This window comes from Bufo gargarizans, chromosome 1 (assembly GCF_014858855.1).
Source record: "Bufo gargarizans isolate SCDJY-AF-19 chromosome 1, ASM1485885v1, whole genome shotgun sequence".
Classification (NCBI taxonomy): Eukaryota; Metazoa; Chordata; class Amphibia; order Anura; family Bufonidae; genus Bufo; species Bufo gargarizans.
The window spans coordinates 452,155,474-452,175,602 of NC_058080.1; the positions used below are offsets into that span (position 1 = coordinate 452,155,474).

Genomic DNA, 20,129 nt, shown 5'->3' on the forward strand with positions numbered 1-20,129 from the left:
ATCATTTTGGTGGCTAATAATAATTCTGCATTTCCAATTTCTAACCTGTGGACCTAGACTTTTTTTTTTTTTTTTTTAAGTAACAATTAATGACCCCCTGTTAAGCCCTGGTGTTAGTTTTGTATAATATAATGGTACTGGCTTTACTCTGCTAGCATGCCCCTATCCAATAGTACCAGCTTGGCAAGTAAAACTGAGCCCAGAGGACACACAGGTTAGTGTTTGACATGATAAATGCCAGTGGCACTTATAATCCTAAATCCATAATGCCCTGTAATACAACTGTGCTTGTCCTTTAAGCTCTTGTGTAACCTGTTGTTTATACTAAATGGATACAGTGCACAATAAAATGTAAAGTATAGAATATTTTTTTTATTATACTGTGTGTGTGTAGCGATAGATATTGTCATGCAAAGATTTGGGCACCATCAAAACAACATAAATCACTGCGAAGGTGCACAACAATGATATGCAACTGACAACACTGGCTAGGTTGCATCTTTGCACCATTCAGACCGTGTTCACACACCGTAGGTAGTCTAGTAGTAGGAACCCATGCCACACTGAGATACCTTACCGGTGGTGCAAAGGGGCTCCGTTGTGTTCCTGACTGGAATACATTGGCTAAAGTCTCAGTTCTTAACATCAGCCTGAGGGATTAGCCAGTGTTGTCAGTTGCATATCATTGTGGTGTACCTTTGGCAGTGATTTATGTATTTTTATATTTGCATCCACACATTATTCCATCTTGTGTAAGATGCTTTTGTGGTGCATGTGGTCCGCTGCTGACATCCTCCATTGTATGCATTTTTGCTGGGGATTGCCGCTAGCAACGGATCACATGCGGAGGAGTTTCTCCCCTGGTTATAAACATGTCTCAGGGTTTGGGGTTTTTGAGCATTTCCTTCCATTTAGGCCTCATGCACACGACCATTGTTTTGGTCCACATGCGAGTCACAGTTTTTGGATGCGGGCGCATTCACTTCAATGGGGCCGCAAAAGATGCGGATAGCACTCGGTGTGCTGTCCGCATCAGTTGCTCCGTTCCGTGGTCCGCAAAAAAAAATATAACCTCTCCTATTTAGAATATATAAGAATAGGCAGTTATATCAATGGCTGTCCGTGCCGTTCCGCAAATTGCGGAACTCACACGGACGCTATCCGTGTTTTGCCGTGTCATGCAGCGGTCGTCTGCATGAGGCCTTAGGCCACTTTATTTCAGTTATTTTTCACCATCAAAACACCTGTGAACAGTTTGGGCTGTTTCACACGAGCAGATGCCGTGCGTGGCATCCGCTCCGTGATTGACAGCCAAGACCCGATGCGGACTGCAGAAGCACGGAGCAGTAACATGACTGATAGTGCTCCGTGCCTCTCTGTGATCTCTTTACTACGAAATCAGAGTGACAACTTTTATCTCACTGTGATTTCCTAGTAAAGAGATCACAGAGAGGCACGGAGCGTTATCAGTCATGTTACTGCGCCGTGCTTCTGCTGTCTGCATCGGGTCTTGGCTGTCAGTCACGGAGTGGATGCCACGCACGGCATCTGCTCGTGTGAAACAGCCCTTAAGCAAGTTGGAGATCAAATGATCTCCAAAAGGCATAAAGTTAAAAATGACACACTCCCTTTGTATTTTAAACAAAAACTATTTTTTATTTTCATCTTTTACATTTTCAAAGTAACAAAAAAGGAAAATGGCCTGAAGCAAAACTTTGGGCACTCTGCATGGTTAGTAGTCTAGTAGCACCCCCTTTGGCAAGTATCACAGCTTGTTAATGCTTTTTGAAGCCAGCCAAGAGTCTTTTAATTCTTGCTTCAGGGATCTTCAGCCATTTTTCCTCGCAAAAGTCTTTCAGTTCTGTGTAATTCTTGGGCTGTCTTGCATGCAATGCTCTTTTGAGGTCTATGCACAGATTTTCAGTAATGTTAGATCAGGGGAATGTGAGAGCATTGGTAAAACCTTCAGCTTGCGCTGCCTTCTCTTCAAGCAGCTGAACGGCAGGGGTGTCGGGAGTTGGACCCCAGCCAATCTGATAGCTCATCAATAGTAAAAAGCAGACAACTCCCTTAATGGTTGGAGAGGTGTTCTTTTCATGAAATTCTGTGCCCTTTTTTCTCCAAACATGCCTTTGCTCGTTGTGGCCAAAGAGTTTTATTTTAAACTCATCAGTTCACAGCACTTGTTTCCAAAATGCACCAGGCTTGTTTAGATTTTGTTTTGCAAACTTTTGATGCTGAATCTTGTGGTGAGGACACAGGAGAGGTTTTCTTTTGATCACTCTTCCATAAAGGCCATATTTGTGCAGGTGTTGCTGAACAGTAGAACAATGTACCACAACTCCAAAGTCTTCTGAATCTTCCTGAAGGTCTTTTGCAATCAGGTGGGGGTTCTGATTTGCCTTTCTAGTAATGCTATGAGCAGCTGTCTCTGAAATTTCAGTTCCAGACCTTCTCTTGACCTCCACTATTCCTGCCATTTCTTAATTATATTTCAAACTGAGGTAATGGAACCTGAATACGCTTTGATATTCTCTTATAGTCTTCTCCTACTTTGTGGACCTCAACCATTTTCATTGTCAGAGTGTTAGGTAGCTGCTTAGAAGAATCTATGGCTGCTGTTTTTTGGGACAAGGTTAGAGGAGTCTGGGTATTTATAAAGCTTTGAAATTTGCATTACCTGGCCTTTCCGTACAATGATTGTGAACAAGCCAAGGTACTCTTTTCCTTGTTTCACGCAAAACCAAAATAATACACTGATATTGCTTAAAATGTTGAAAAGTGATAGACATATCTCACTTTGGCATTGGCAATCCAGCAGCATTGGCCGTGCTTGCACACTATGGGAAGAAGCACCAGCCTATGCGCACTCTCTCAGTCCCAGCCACCAGAGAGGCCGATGCTTTTTCCTATAGTGTGCAAGCACGACCACCACTGCTGGATTGTAGGGTGTTCGTAACCCCTGGATACAAGCAGTATATAATGTGATGGAAAAATTGATCAAGCCAGCAAAGGAGGCAATATGGACGATCACCATACGTTAATAAGTTCCTTGTTTTAACTTTCACTGCATGATAAATGCCACTAGCTGAAGTGAGAGAACCCCTTTTAAGTCTGTATCTCAGGCACATGGCTGTCACAAAATAAAATCCCTTTATCCTCTTACCGACTGTTACCAGGTGAAGAGTTCCGTAATGGAAATGTTGGATTAAGCAAAGATTAGTTAAAGCTAGCAGAGTATTTATTTAACCAGCCATCCAGAGCAGCGCTCATGGAATATGCTGTAGCCCTAATGTCCTTTTGATGTTTTACGAAAACACTTGTTTTTTCTGGCGCTAAGAAGCCTGGGAGCAGATGGTAAAGCAAAAGATTCTTCATAGAGAGGAAATATTGTCTGCATTAGTAAATCCATTGGCTTCTTGATTAGAAACAAAGTAAGGGTGGTACTTTACCAAGGAGAAGCCTTTTAATATAGGGCTACCCACTATGCATTGCGAATTCATGGTTTACGTTCACAATGGTCTCTCTATTTCTTGGACAGTGGCTGTATTATAATATCCTATTTCTTGTTAGGTGTTTTTGGAATTCTTTTATCTTGAGCAGCTGCGTTCTGTTTGGATACTCGTTGACCTTTCTCTATATGTCAGACTAAATCCGGGGTGCACATCCTTCTCTGTTCTGAGGGCCGGCAGACTGAACCATTCCCCAGGGCTGCAAAAAATATGAAGCGGTATTCCCATCTAAGACATTTTAGGCTGGGTCCACACATGACAGCGTTGTACAGAACCAGAACCAGAGCTTTCAGCAGTTCTCCGCCACACATGGCAGAAACAAAATCTGCTGCAGAAGCTGACCTGTGGTGCCCATTTGAAATCTGCAGCAGGTCACTGCAGTTTTCACCCTTTCCAATGCAAAGACTGACACTGCATCTAATCTGCAGCTTTTCTGCAACAAAAACCCACCACTCGGGGCATTTTTTTCTTTTTCTACTGCAGAAAATCCTCAGATAATCAGTCACATGAGAACCGGGCCATAAGTGTATTTCCAATCCGTATATGGCCCGGTATAGGATTATTCACATGGGTGTTTAATTGTCAGTTTTGAAAACCGCAGCATGTCCTAGATTTTTTTTTTTTTTTTTTTTTTTTTTTTTTTTTTTTTTTTGCGTATTTGCTTCCAAATACGCACATTTTAGTCTTAGTCTATGGGAGTGCAAGGAGGAAGAAATGGGCACGTGAATCCGAATGAATTACTGATGACAATGCTGATCTCATCGAGAATCCATGTGTATTCCGGAGGCAGAATACGCACGGATTTCCATACTCTTGTGTGAAAGCGGCCTTAGGCATATTAAACGTCTTCTTACCAGCTCCAGTTTCCAGACTCTCACCTCTCGGGAGAATGGGGACCCCTTCTCCCCAGTTCTCACTGCAGAAAGTGTCTCTCTCCACTGTAGTCTATCAAATGCTGTGTGTGAAAGTGTTTCTCTACTTCCATAAACTACAATAAAGAGACCCCCTCTCTACTTAATCTACTCGTTCCTGGAGTGTCACACAGGGACCAGAAGACCCCTATTTTGCCATATAAATGGGTCCCAGAGATGGATATGCAATGCTCCATTAGTTCAAAGCATGCCACTACATTTCTCTCTGACATGAATATTGCATGCAGGTAGTCATCAGACACAAATGTCTATGACCAGATGGTTGCGGGCTACACAGAGTGACATCACAAACAGCATGCGACCCCCGGGCCGCAGCTTGTGCACCCTAAAAGGATCCGTGTGTGTATTGACAAATTTACTATAGACTGCTTGGTGTATGTAGGTGTGTATATATACACTGTATAAACATAAGAGAGATATTTAGAGCATATAGAGAGAGATATTTAGCGCAGAGAGAGGGGGGGAGCTATGTAGAGCAGAGATAAAGAGATATTGGTGTATAAAGAGGGAGGCAGGCCTGGGCTGCAATGATTATGATGCTGGTTCTCGGCGACAACTTACTTTTAGCTCATGAGTGACACACCGCTGAAATCAGCATTTCTGTCACTACTTTATACTGCACTCAGTGAGGTCAGCATAACGTTGATGAAAGGTTCCCTATAAAGAGGACCTTTCATCTGGCAAAACATTGTGAACGAAGTATCATGATCTGTACAGCGGCACCCAGGGATCTCACTGCACTTGCTATTATCCCTGGGCGCCGCTCCGTTCTCCAGCTATGCCATCCGGTATGTTCGGTCACTGGGTTATAGTAGGCGGAGACTTGGGGGACTTGGTTATAGTAGGCGGAGTCTGCCCTTGTTCTCCTGGGTGTTTCCTTCTCCCAGGCTGTAGCGCTGGCCAATGGCAGCGCAGAGCTCACAGCCTGGGAGGTTTTTTTCTATAACCAAGTGACCGAACATACCGGAGGGCATAGCGGGAGAACGAAGCGGTGCCCATGGATAAAGGTTTTCCTGCTTTTGTAGCCTAATCACATAAAGGGAATATGGCCCTGAGATTTACATAGTGGCCATTTTTGATTAAAGACACTACGTGAAATCGGTGTTGTGATGACCTCATCCTGCTGCCCGGCGTGGTGACATGCATTCAAGATTTTGTGCCGTGTCTTCAGTCAAGATGGCCGCGGCAGCCTCTTCACAAGCAAATGGATGAGCTGAATGTTTTTTGTTCTCCCCCCCCCCCCCCCCCCCCCCCCCCCAACCCCCCCACACCATTTCAGGGAAAATTCATTATCACAAAGCGCGAGAATATTTGGCTTTGCAGCGAATCGAATTTCTCCTGAAATACATTTGACTTTGATTCGCTCATCACTAGTCACACATACAGTTTGCGTATCCATTCATACTCCTTGGTAGTGATATTTGCATAAGACCTAGGTAATAGGATGATCTGGCTTAACTATAATTACATGCAAGGGGACAGTGATGCAAACCTTCAATTAGACTTATGTGCACCGTAGGCTTTTAGGCTATATTCACACGACACTGTCAGTTTTTTATTGCCCATTTTTCAACCACTTTTGCATCCATTTTTAACGGCCATTAAAAATGGATTTTTTTTCTTTTTTTATTTAAATCCCAACCTCTGCGATATACATAACGTCCCCCAGAGTGGCCCAAAGCAGTAATAATGTGCAGGTTTTTTTTTCAATGCTGATTTAAAAAAAATAACATTTCACATCCACTTGCATGCACAGAGGGAAGTCACTCTTCCCTTGATGCTGAAGGACCTGCACTTCCAGCGTGATGATGTCACAATGCACCCCCAGTGATCATGCAGAATTTCAAGAGAGCATTATTTTAACCCCTAAAAGACAATTTTCCACTAGTGTACCCGTTTTTAATGGCCTTTAAACGGGTGCACTCTTGTCTCACGGGCGTTACAAACAGTCCCATTAAATTCAATGAGTTCTGACTGGCAGTTAAAAACAGGCAAAAATAGAACACGTCCTATTTTGATGGCCGCTATTAACTGGCCATTAAAAAAACTGCTATGTGAATATTCCCTTGACTTCATCTTGTTCTAAGAACGGCCGTGTGACTGCTGTTACAAAAATGGTCGTCAAAGAGCCGTTTTTCTTTAACTGTTGTGTGAATGTAGCCTTAGGAGTCTGATACACAGTGCGATGTAGAATGCCAAACATTAGGTATTTCAGATGGCTGTTTTTGAAATGATTTAGCTTTGCGGTTGGTCTGTGAAGGTTGTCTCTTTGGATGACTGTGCTATAAGGTCAAATTAATTGATGACCAATATCTGTGATGATCGGTGGCCTAATTATGGGTTGCACATCTGTTGTTTTGCATGAACCGCGTTATATAAACTGAGAAGAATCTAACATGACAGATCAACTTTTCCACAAATATGTGCCTCGCCAGGTCACTCTTATTTGATTATTTATGGTGCTGCTCTTTCCATGAGTCCTATAGAGCAGGGCCCATCTACCAGTCAGGTTTTCAGGATTTCTTTAGTATTGAGCAGGTGATATAATTTGTGTCAGTGCATCAGGACTTACCACAGGTATTCATTCTGTGGGATATTCTCAAATCATGACTGGTAGGTGGGCCCTGGAATTGAGGAATATTGCTATAGAGAATGGAGAAAGTGGTCACATGTCCATTCATCACATGGATGTTGTAGACAGCAGGACACCCGTTATGGAGCCCATATAAGGTATATGCCATAAATGTCTACGGATGGGATAACCCTTTAAATGGAGCCTGTCATCATGAAAATTCAGTGTACTTTGCAGGCAGCATGTATAGAGCAGGAGGAGCTGAGCAGATTGATATATAATTTTGTAAGAAAATATTCATCATAACTTGTAATTTACACATTAAAATTTATACTCCTTCTGCAGCGCTCCAGATGGCGACCAAAATGGTCGCCAATGCGCCCTAAAGTTTGCAGATGGCGACAAGACTTCTTAGCCTTGTTGCCATTTGCGACAGGGCTGCCGCGCTGTAGCTGAATATTGCGTTGGGGCATGGGAGCCAATAATTCCTTGCCCCGCCGCCAATCACCTACACTACAGGCCTGAGGTCTATTTGGTAATGAAATCCCAGCGCAGGCGGGTGTGAGGACATCATCACGCCCACCTGTGACGAGACGCCCAGCAGTGAGTTGTGCACATCTGCGTCGCACCATCCTGGGCCATACCAGCAGCTAGTGAGCGCCAGTGAAAGGACACAGGTGAGTATAAGATTTTATAGTGCTAACATTACTGGTCAGAAGGGGGGCACTGGGGGGACATTACTGGCCGTAAGGGGGGTACTGGGGGGACATTACTGGCCGTAAGGGGGGTACTGGGGGGACATTACTGGCCGTAAGGGGGGTACTGGGGGGACATTACTGGCCGTAAGGGGGGTACTGGGGAGACATTGCTGGCCGTAAGGGGGGCACTGGGGGGACATTACTGGCCGTAAGGGGGGCACTGGGGGGACATTACTGGCTGGGGGGGGCATTACTGGCCGTAAGGGGGCCACTGGGGGGACATTATTGACCGTAAGGGGGGCAGTGGGGGACATTATTTGCAGGAAGGGGGGCACTAGGAGGACATTGCTGGCTGTAAGGGGGGGTACTAGGGGGATATTACTGGCCGTAAGGGGGCCACTGAGGGGACATTACTGGCCGTAAGATGGGCACTGGGGGACATTTGTGGGAAGGGGGGCACTGGGAGACATTACTAGCCATAAGGGGGGCACTAGAGGACAGTATAGGGGGAAATTACTACTGTGGAGCATATTTCTATTGTGGGAGAGTAATTACTATGTGTGGGGAAATTACTATATGGGGGCAGTGTGGGAGAAAATTACTACGTGAGAGCAGTGGGGGGGGGGGGGTTACTACTGTGCAGGCAATGTGGGGGGAAATTACTATGTGAGGGCAGTGTGTGGGAGGGGGGGATTAATCTAAGGTTTTATTATTACTGGGGCACTCTAGGTGGCATTTATAATTGCTGTAGACACTATAGGGACATTATTTCTAGTGGGGTCACTATTTTTTCAGCAGTATAGTACCTTGGACATTGGGGAGCACCACGGGCACAGTATTGGGAATGGCAGCAGGATGACATTGTTGGGGCACCAGGATGGGGGGGGGGGGGGGGGGGGTTGATGGAAAAATAGAAAAATGTCTGTAACAAACTCTGTAGAGATGAGATGCGGCTGAAAGAATTTGTCATGGAGGTCTGGGTCAAATGGAGAAGAGGAAAGAGAAGGTCTACATGACAGTAGATGTCACTGGATGTAATCGGTATGTGGTGCTGTATTCTCCTATATGTAGTGCTGGCTCATTACTGTGATCTGTGTCATCTTCTCCAAGTTTTTTTTTTTTTAATTAAAATTATATATAGTTTCAATTTGGCGACTACATTTTTCAGTTTAGGAGCCAATGGCTCCTGTTTATTTTATTTTTTTTGTCTGGAGCCCTCCCTCTAGGATTGGGAATACACAGACTATAAATGAATGAAATACAAGTTTTACTGAATTTTTTTACCATAAAATTATATATCAATCTGCTCAGCTCCTTCTCTATAAGATGCTGCTTAGATGCCATGTTATGTTCAACTTTACGGGTTCTCTTTAAAGTCAAATAGGTCTACTACTCTACTTAACAAAGGATAAGAAATAACCAACTTGGAAGATGAAACTTGCGTTGTCACATTTAATATTTCATGCCGCCAAACAATAACCCTTGAGTAAATATTTCACTGTTCCCAAAGTGCTGTTTGCGTTTTAATTTCTGCTGCTGTGTGTTTATTACAGTGAAGCATCTGCTCCATTTCACCACAGGAGAGACATTGATCCATGAAAAATGCAGGAGCATCTACACCAGCCAGATTTATATTTAATCATAGCGTTGAAGTAATAAATTGGAATTATTGATTTGCTCTCCTGGTTTGGTAAAAGATGCATGCACTGTGCTCTCAAGTATAGCATGGGCCCACACATATAAATGTATTTTCTGTACTTTCTTTACACAGGAAATTATTAGTGCATTGCCCAATTTAATGCAGGATAAATATGGGCGGAAGGTTCTGCTGTATTTGCTGAGTGGACGCAATTCTGCACATTTCCTACCTGAGATTATTGAAGTGCTCAAACAAGGCGATGGAAACGCACACAGGTAAGCATGGTATATATGTTCAGATTAAAGGGGTTCTCCGGGCTACAGATATTGATGACCTGTCCTCCAGATTGGGTCATCAATATCAGACTGGTGAGGCTTTGACACCCAGGACACCCACCAGTCAACTATTTTGGTTGCCTCGGCGTCAGGAACGATACGGTGTACATAGCTGGAGGCAGACAGTGCTGTACACTGTAGTGGCCGTGTTGGGGTACTGCCGCTTGGCTCCCATTCAAGTGAAGAATGCTGACGGTACGGAGCCTTCTGCTTCCATCCACACACACAGCTGATCTGTGGGAATGCTTGGTGTTAAAGACCCACCTATCTAGTATTAATCGTTGATCCTGGGGATCATCAATATCTGTAGTCAATTTTTTTGTTTTTGCTCCAATTTAGGCTACTTTCACACTTGCGTTAGGAGCGGATCCGTCTGGTGTCTGCACAGACGGATCCGCTCCTATAATGCAAACGCTTGCATCCGTTCAGAACGGATCCGTTTGCATAACTGTTTATTTCAGATCTGATTTTTCACTTCGGAAAACTCAGATCCGACAGTATATTCTAAACACAAGCGTTCCCATGGTGATGGGGACGCTTCATGTTAGAATATACTGAGAACTGTGTACACGACTGCTGCCTGGCAGATGCTGCCAGGCAGCAGGGGGCAGACCCCCCCCCCCTCCTGTATTTAACTTATTGGTGGCCAGTGCGGCCCCCCCTCCCTCCCCAGTATTAAATATGACCAGTGCAGCCTTCCCCTCGCTCCTTCCCCAGTATTACATATGACCAGTGCGGCCCCCTCCCTCTATATTTATTGGTGGCCGGGCCAGTGCGGATTCCAAGTATTGTGAGCAGTGCGGCCTCCCCTCTCCCCCCCTAATTAAAATCACCCCCCCATCATTGGTGGCAGCGGAGAGTACCGATCGGAGTCCCAGTTTAAATCGCTGGGGCTCCGATCGGTTACCATGGCAACCAAGACGCTATTGCAGTCTTGGCTGCCATGGTTACTTGGCAATAAATACAAGCATTATACTTACCTGAAGAGCTGCGATGTCTGACCGGCCGGGAGCTCCTCCTACTGGTAAGTGAAAGGTCTGTGCGGCGCATTGCCTATAGCTGGCACACCATCCAGAGTCATAAAAAATCATGTAGATTGGATTCAGATGTAGTAAGGACTGGTTGTAATTTAATTCTTGTTTGACTCTAATTTGGAGAAAACTTAATTGACATTTGTATACTTTTTACACACTAACAGTTTGACCTTGTTAATTTTGTCCTTCTCTCATCTCCTTACAGCAAAAAGGATCCTTCAGTGCGACACCGTGAGCTGCTGGAAGCCGTATCTGGCCCATTGCTAAAATATCTTGAGGAGAACATACAGGACTTGGTGTTACAGAATGCTATGTGTGTCGTGGTGACAAATACTCTTCTCTATGCGCTGGGGGACTCGCAGCCTGTCATGTCTGCAATCGCTAGCATAGCAGCTGAAGATTTCGTACCAGGTGGCAAAGATGGAGAGGTATTTAAGTTTTTTTTTTATATACCCTGCATCTGTAGCGTTTTTATACTGTAGTATGCTAATTCTTTTTATTAGATTTGATCTCCTCTCTAATATACCATAGTTCTTACTTACAGAAATGTTTTTCTTACTACATGGAAAATATACAATACTGCATTTAGTAAAATCGTGATATAAATTCCATATTAAACTGTACTACTCAGCACAGAGGTGATCTTGTAATCTTTCTTGGTGGATATAGTTCACTAAACTTTTAAAAGTTCTGTTTAAGCTCAAACCGAGGAACAAAAATAAATAAATAAATTAGTCTATTTTAATCCAAATGTATTTAAATGGTTGCTTTTAAGCATTAGTCATGCTCAGTTAGTGTCTGTTTTGTTAGGTTTCCACTGGCAGAACAAAAAGTCCTGTGTTCTTTTCACCAAAAATAACGGATATATGATGGAATGGAGCTTTTCTGTTTTTTTTTGTTTTTTTTTATTTGGTTGTTTTTTTTTGTTCGTGCGGCTTTTATCATTTTGGTCAGTGAATAACTGAAAGAAATGGAAGTTGTTTCTATCCATCATTCAGTCCCTTAAACCAATACCAATTTTTTTGTTGAACAGAATAACGGAAAAACCAACACAGATGTGAACTCAGCCCAAGTTGACAAAACACTTAAAGGCAACCTGTCACCGGGATTTGATGTATAGAGCTGAGGACATGGGTTGCTAGATCACCGCTAGCACATCCACAATACCCAGTCCCCATAGCTCTGTGTGCTTTTATTGTGGGGAAAAAAACGATTTGATCCATATGCAAATTATCCTGAGATGTGTCCTGTATGTGAGATGAGTCCAGCGTGAAGGAGCCGAGCACCGCCCCGCATCCTCAGAATCTCCTCCTTGCTCCCCGACGCCAGAAAGCCTGAGCGCCGTAATCTTGCGAGCTAGCGCATGCGCAGTGCCCTTATAGTGTTCCTTCCCTGTGCTGGCATCAGCCTCGGGGAAGGAACAGCGCATGTGCTAGCTCGCGCATCACGAGATTACGGCGCTCTGGCTGTCTGACTAGAGGCAGAAAAAAATTAAGAAAAATCAATAATCTTTCTTGAAAATAATTGAGATTTTTTATTATTTTGCCCAGCCCTAGTGTGGTGTAATAAATGCCTTGTTAGTTACTCAAATCAAATATATTGCAAATGGACAATCCAACAAGAAACAGAGTAGACCTTACCTGTAGATTGACATTTCAATCTGTCCACTGTTTGTAATGTAATGCATCATTGCTTATTGTATGCGGTATATTCAGTTTGGGCATTTCCTATTGTCATTGGCGTACAAGTCAATGTTGAAAACACTGGAGCTTGCTATAAAACCCTTACTGCGTGACATTTGTTAGTGCATCAAAGACGAATTGTTTGCATGTACCATAGTTTTTGATGTGGGCACAGTGCGTATTCCACTTGGGATTGAGAGTGATCTTCTTTGTGGTTCTTTAAAGCTTCACATTGCCGAGCACCCTGCTGGTCACCTTGTGCTGAAATGGTTGCTGAAGCAAGATAAAGACTTGAAAGAACAGGGTAAAGAAGGTAAGATGATACATATGACCTTTATAGAATTTAACAAGTATTACAGGGCTACTTTAGTCCAACAGACTTATTCATACTTCAATGGTATCGTGTTGGTATGATTTTAGTTGTTTTGGATGTAGAGGAGCTCATTTACTTAAAGACTGACATTTCACACTCCAATCTTAGTAAAAATCCTGCTGGAGTAAGGTACAACCAATTTAGTTAATGAGGACCTTCACCAATCCTGACATGTCTTAGTAACGACTTGCATTTCTGCTGTTTTACGGTGGGTGGTTGGGAAGGGGTTAAGGTTGCAATTTGTTTCTTAGGTGTGTGTGTTGAGTATTATATTTTATTAGGATAATATTCAGTAATGATCATACAATTTAAAATGACCGTAGATGGCTTGTGTGCCCTCACTTCTCAAAAGGTACTTGTTAGTATCGATCTCAAAATGCATTTACACATTTCACTCAATAGAATCCTATCTTTTATGCAATTCTTAATAGGCTCTTTTGCTGGAACGTTACTAGAACACGTGGGCATCAAGAACCTCAGCAGCTGGGCACAAGTGAACAGGGGAGCCATAGTCCTTTGCTGGTAAGAGTCCGACTAGTCTTTTATATTAGCCTAACCATATTGCTAAAGCTACACTGGAGTGTTTTTTTGGGGGGAAAACCATTTAACTGTTTTGAAATGGCCTGGTCAAAACCCAATCCAATTAAGAATGTCTGAGGCATGACTTGAAGACTAGTGTACACCAACTCACCCCATCAAACTTGAAGGAACTGTAGCACAGTATTGACTTTTAGGGGCTAAATACTTATTTTTTTGTCCTTATTGTTTGTTTCACATTAAAAAAATATTTTATGCCTTTTAAAGTAGGTGTGCTGTATAAATCAAATGGTACAAACCCCCCCAAATACATTTAAACTCCAGGTTGTAATGCAACAAAAGAAGACAAACACCAAGTGGGACGTCTTTCGCAAGATGTTGCGTTTAACCCCTTCACGCCCGATGACCTACATGTACGTCATCGGCCGTGTGTTTAAAGATGGCGCCCGCTGCGGGTGCCAAAGCTGCAGGTGGCCACTTGCTTCTTATAGAAGACACCCGCAGCTAATGTCCGTAACTGACAGTAATGCCGATCGCGGACATTTAACCCCTCAGATACCATGCTCAATCCTGACCACGGCATCTGAGCGCTCTGAAAACCGAAAGCTTTCGGTTGTTCTCCGGCTCCCCCGTGTGGCGATCGGAGGAGCCGGAGCGTGTATGCAGCAGCCCCTGTCTTTGTGAATGACAGGAGGCTGCTGCATAGTATTTCCTATGGAGCCCTTGCCTGTAATAGGGCTCCATAGGAAAGTAGTAAAATCATCATAGATTCCAATGCAAGTGCATTGGAGTCTATGATAATAGCAATCTAATGATTGCATGGTATAGTTCACTATGGGAGCTATAAAACAGTGTAACGAAAAAAACAAGACCTCATGTGGCTATGTGAACAGACAAGTAAAAAAGTTATGGCTCTGGGAAGGCAGGGAGCGTAAAACGAAAACGCAAAAAAAAAAAAAACTCCGGGCCTGAAAGGGTAATGTGTAAACATAAAATAAAACAACTTGAACTGGCTACTAAATTATAGGTTTAAATTGAAAATGTTAAACATGGTGGATAACTGGAAAAGAGAATTGAAATGAAATGAGTTATGGTGAAGTAATAGGCAGGAGGAGTGCTGCATTTCACAGACCGGGCAACACTATTGCCAAATCTCAGCGTCCGTTATCTCCAAGACAAACGTCTCTTCAAGGACAGGGACTAAAAGGCCCCACAGGCACGTCTAGGAAAGCCTACAATAGTGGGTTGAAATTTTCCATGAATACTTTTAAAAAACACAGTTGTGCAAATTTAATATTTGTCAAGTGTAATTCTGACAAGTAGAAGAGTTTCAGAAAATAAAAAAGCCATTGTGACTGTTGACTTCGCTCCACATTTCCATCTATTCATATGTGTCTTGGGGAAGGGTACAAACCGCGCTGCAGTTAATTCCATCCCCTTTTAGACCCTGCACTCTTTACCTCTCTCTAATCCTCATTAACAATGGCTGGCTGAGTTTTGCAAGACGATTGACCCCTAGGAGGAATAGATCTACGTCGCAATGTGACTTGTAATGAAGCACATCTCAGCGTGGGCATTATACCCTTTGTTCAGTGAGTCGCTGGTTGTAATCGCCTACCCCTCTTACTCCAGGAGATATTGTTAGGCAATATCATTAACTCTGCTCCCGTTGGCCTTGGCTCATTGTTTAGCTGGTTACAGTAATTCAAAGGAGTAGTGTTCTAGAGAGCATTATGGTGCCGAGTCATTATTTGCTTGAGATTACAGGCTTTAAATATTTTAATGTTTTTTATCATTGCACAGTGGTTAGCCTTGCTGCTCTTTGCTTTGTAAATTAAAAGGGATCATTTGCGGCATCCATAATGTACAGGGGGAAGAACAAGTTAAAAGCTGTTAGCAGGAAAACCTATAAAGACTTACAGCACTTTCACATTGTAATGGTATTTATCTTGACGTTGCAACATTTTTGTTAAATTATTATTATTATTTTTTTTTCAGCCTTTTACAAAGTTCGGATGAAGAAATTGCCACTCAAGTAAAAAATGGACTCAAGGGCATTGTGACCAAACCAAAAGACACCAAAAACAATAAAGCAATCGAAGCTTTACTAGAACATTTACATTCTTCCTAGTTTTGACTCTTTAGAGGAATCCTGGCCGGCGTGTCATCTGTAGGCTCGGGAAAGGCTTGTAAGAAGGTTTTATATTTATAAATAAAACTCTTTTACACAGTTGTTGTTTTTTAGCCCTTTATTTCATTAGCATCTACAGTATATATTTATTGCTATAGTCTTATTAAAGGATTGTCACGACAATCCCTTCTTAGGGATCATGCACACGACCGTTTTGTGGTCCATTTTTCACAGATCCGTTGTTCCGTATCTGAGTCATCTTCCGTTCCGTTATTCCACAAAACATATCCATATGGTTTCCGTATGCAATTCGTTTTTTGGGGATTGGAAAACGGAAACAGTAACTTATTAATCACCAAACACATGAGCAATATGGGCCTGGCATAGCATTTCTACAGTATGGATCCGCAAAATACGGATGACATACGAATGTGTTCCATATTATTTGCGGAACCATTGACTCAAATGGGGCCTCGGACTGTGATTTGCAGACAATAATAGGACATGCACTACTTTTTTGCGGTACGGAAACGGAATGCACACAGAGTACCTTCCACTGTTTTTGCTGACCCATTGAAGTGAATGGTTCCGCATACTGTCCTCAAAAAAAAAAAAAACGGAACGGAAGTGGAAAGAAAATTAGTTAGTGTGAATGAGCCCTTATTAAAAGGATCTGAGAAGAAGAGTTCTGCTGTCAGGATGCCCAGCGATCGGCTGTAATCTGTGGAGGAACCCAGCAGCAAATGTTTCAATTTCCTAGTAGTGCCACCGCTGGTCCGCACTATGTGAGAGTGCCCTGACTCTCCCACCATGGCACATCAGGTGGGGCTGGTAGAAAGGACAGGTGTGTTGGATTTCAACATGCCTAATGTTTTTGTTCTCAAATGAGATTAGTTAGTAAAAGATTTGTCTGACAGTGGCTCATTCCTCTCTCTGTTTAGGACAAATGCACACGGGCCATGAGAAGAGTTGGTGACAGAGGTGTTTGACACTGGCTTATTCCCCTCTCTCTGTTTAGGATACGTGCATCCTGGGCCGTGATATTAGTTTGTAATAGGGGTGAGCAAATCAAGCTTCAGATCCAAGATCCGAAGTTGATTCGTTCCTAAACGGTTTAATGCTGTACGCAGACCTGTCTCTGTACAGCATTAAAATGTATGTGCTGTGGTGGGGCAAAATTCGTTAAAGGGGTTGTCCAGGTTCAGAGCTGAACCGGACATATCCCCTTCATCACCCAGGCAGCCCCTCTGAGAATATTTTATGCTCCTATGCTCTCCTTTGCCCTGCGCTGAATCACCTTTTCTGCAGATCCTGTGACATGACGGGTCTCTGCTAGGCGGGAGATTGCGCTCATCTCAGATGGGTTTTTGAGGAGGAGAATAAGAAAAAATATATTTTTAACCAAAAGGTGTGCTTTTTGTGGGTTTTGAAGTAATGGTGATCTGTGCATGACACTACTATGGGGGATCTGTGGAGGGCACTGTTATGGGGGTAGATTTGTTTTGTGGGTGGCACTGTTATGGGGGGGATCTGAGGGGGGCACTGTTAGGCCTCTTTCACATGGGCGTTGCGGGAAAAGGTGCGGGTGCGTTGCGGGAACACGCGCGATTTTTCTGTGCGAGTGCAAAACATTGTAATGCGGTTTACATTCGCGTGAGAAAAATCGTGCATGTTTGGTACCCAAACCCGAACTTCTTCACAGAAGTTCGGGTCTGGGATCGGTGTTCTGTAGATTGTATTATTTTCCCTTATAACATGGTTATAAGGGGATATAATAGCATTCTGAATACAGAATGCATAGTAAAATAGCGCTGGAGGGGTTAAAAAAAATAAAAAAAAATTTAACTCGCCTTAATCTCCTTCTGTCTCCATCTTAGCTGTGTGCAGTAACAGGACCTGTGGTGACGTCAGTCCGGTCATCACATGATCCATCACATGATCCATCACATGATCTTTTACCATGGTGATGGTTCATGTGATGACCGGAGTGACGTCACCACAGGTCCTGTTACTGCACACAGCAAAGATGAAGACAGAAGGAGATGCCGGCTGTGCGAACAAGTGGATTAAGGTGAGTTAAATTATGAAAAAAAATAAAAATAAAATGTATCCCCTCCAGCGCTATATTACTATGCATTCTGTATTCAGAATGCTATTATTTTCCCTTATAACCATGTTATAAGGGAAAATAATAATGATCGGGTCTCCATCCCGATCGTCTCCTAGCAACCGTGCGTGAAAATCGCACCGCATCCGCACTTGCTTGCCGATGCTTGCGATTTTCACGCAACCCCATTCATTTCTATGGGGCTTGCGTTACGTGAAAAACGCTGAATATAGAGCATGCTGCGATTTTCACGCAACGCACAAGTGGTGCGTGAAAATCACCGCTCATGTGAACAGCCCCATAGAAATGAATGGGTCGGGATTCAGTGTGGGTGCAATGCGTTCAACTCATGCATCGCATCCGCGCGGAATACTCACCCGTGTGAAAGTGGCCTCATGGTTCTACTAGGCGGAGTCTGCCCTGTTTATCTAAAAAGAAATGCAGGTAAGTTAAAGCCATATACTAAAATCTGCAATTCCCTTCTCAGTAGTGGAGGAGACTGCTGCTATTACATGTAGCGATCTCCTCCACAGCATGGGGAGGAGCAATCATTATACAATCGCTCGTCCTCATACTGTCTAGTTATTTGCTGGCAGCAGATCGTGATTAGACAGCAAGATCTGCTACCAGCAAATTGTGATCTTACAGCATACTGAAAGATCACGATTGCCCAATGAACGAGTGTTTGCTCTTTCATCGGCTAATTGGCAGCAGTATTACACTGCCAGATGATCGTTAATACGAATGCACGTTACCGATCATCTGTCAGAAAATCTGCCAGTGTAATACAGGCTTAAGGAGCATAATAGTTGAATAAAAAGACATTTCTGGGAGCGACAGAATGATGGCACTGCTATAGAACTGCTACCATTTTTAATATATTTATTATGACATGTGGGTTCTCCTTACATCTCAGGTTTAAAATATAAGGGTATATGGGCAATTTAGGTCCACCTATGTCCCCCCTGGAACCTCTTTAGGACTATTAATAGTGCCTCCTTATTTTTCATGCAGAGATATATGGGTATTTTGCCCTCTTCCAAGATGGCACTGGCTGCACTTCCGGTAAAGCTTACGTTGTAACTGATGTGTCCGCCGGCTGGCGCGGCAGCATGCGCAGGAATGGGCGGAGACACCCGCGACTCATATTCACGTGAGATTGGCTTGGATATTGCTATTCCGAGGGCTTTCTCGCGAGTCTTGCTATAGCAATGACTGAGGCTCTATATTATATTATAATGAGCACCGGGTACAGGTGATCTAACTTACGGTAGGGTGGGATTTTAGACGCAACAGGGTATATAAGGCTTGATATTGGATCAGATAAACATGCCCCCAGAAGAAGCGCGGCGAAACGTACGTTGGGGTTTTTTCCTTTTCCCGTCTAGCTCTGCAATCGGTATGTTTAGACTGACACTGAGAAGAGCTACTAAACTGGTACATCGATTGCAGGATAAAACTTACCAGGAAAGATTAAAGGACCTTAACATGTATAGCTTGGAAGAAAGACGAGACAGAGGGGATATGATGGAAACGTTTAAATACATAAAGGGAATCAACAAGGTAAAAGAGGAGAGAATATTTAAAAGAAGAAAAACTGCTACAAGAGGACATAGTTTTAAATTAGAGGGGCAAAGTTTTAAAAGTAATATCAGGAAGTATTACTTTACTGAGAGAGTAGTGGATGCATGGAATAGCCTTCCTGCAGAAGTGGTAGCTGCAAATACAGTGGAGGAGTTTAAGCATGCATGGGATAGGCATAAGGCCATCCTTCATATAAGAGGGCCAGAGACTATCCATAATATTCAGTATATTGGGCAGACTAGATGGGCCAAATGGTTCTTATCTGCCGACACATTCTATGTTTCTATGTTGTTCGTGCATCTGCCATAGTATTTAGGTTTACTGTTACCGTGTGTATCATCTGTTTTCAGGCAGATCATCTGTGTGTGTGTGTGTGTGTGTGTGTGTGTGTGTGTGTGTGTGTCGGGGGGGGGGAGTTAAAGGGATTTTTCAGGACTCAGTTTGTGGCAACAAATGCAACTTAATTACACATAACACCGCTGTAGGAGTCAGTTTGTAATATACTTACCATTCCGAACTTGGTGTATAGGGCTCTCAGGGTAATGTGTTGCTCTACTTCTAAAAATCAAGCTTCCTCCGACATCACATGCTTTACTGGGTTTTTAGCTTGGGCTATGGACAGGACATCAGTTTAACTGTGGACAGGGCCAGAACTATTCCTCTCCGCAGGTGGATTCAGGAGTTTGTGCATGCGCGAGGGAGAGGAATTGTGCCGATGCTCGTTCATTGGGTGATCACTGACACCTTTATCTGGGGCAATTGTCAGAAACAAGAGATTTTACAAATGCTCATAATTGACCTAATGATCGGTCTGTGTAAAAGAACTGTCTTAAAAGGCATCTGTCAGATTTGTACCTATGATGCTGGCTGACCTGTTACATGTGTGCTTGGCAGCTGAAGGCATCTGTGTTGGTCCCATGTTTATATGTGCCTGCATTGCTGGGAAAAATATGTTTCAATATATGCAAATTAGGTTCTAGGAGCAACAGGGGC

General features: G+C 43.3%; 1 protein-coding gene across 1 annotated transcript in view; it reads left to right on the plus strand.

The window, feature by feature from the left end:
* The window catches only part of LOC122932591 (pumilio homolog 3-like), an 86,947-nt gene extending 71,403 nt beyond the window's left edge, over positions 1–15,544 (plus strand). The window contains exons 14-18 of the mRNA XM_044287095.1: positions 9,486–9,628; positions 10,928–11,150; positions 12,630–12,717; positions 13,209–13,299; positions 15,313–15,544. Of these exons, the coding sequence (XP_044143030.1) occupies positions 9,486–9,628; positions 10,928–11,150; positions 12,630–12,717; positions 13,209–13,299; positions 15,313–15,445 (678 nt within the window). The 3' untranslated portion in view covers positions 15,446–15,544. The remainder of the gene's footprint in view (positions 1–9,485; positions 9,629–10,927; positions 11,151–12,629; positions 12,718–13,208; positions 13,300–15,312) is intronic.
* The last annotated feature ends 4,585 nt before the right edge of the window (positions 15,545–20,129 follow it).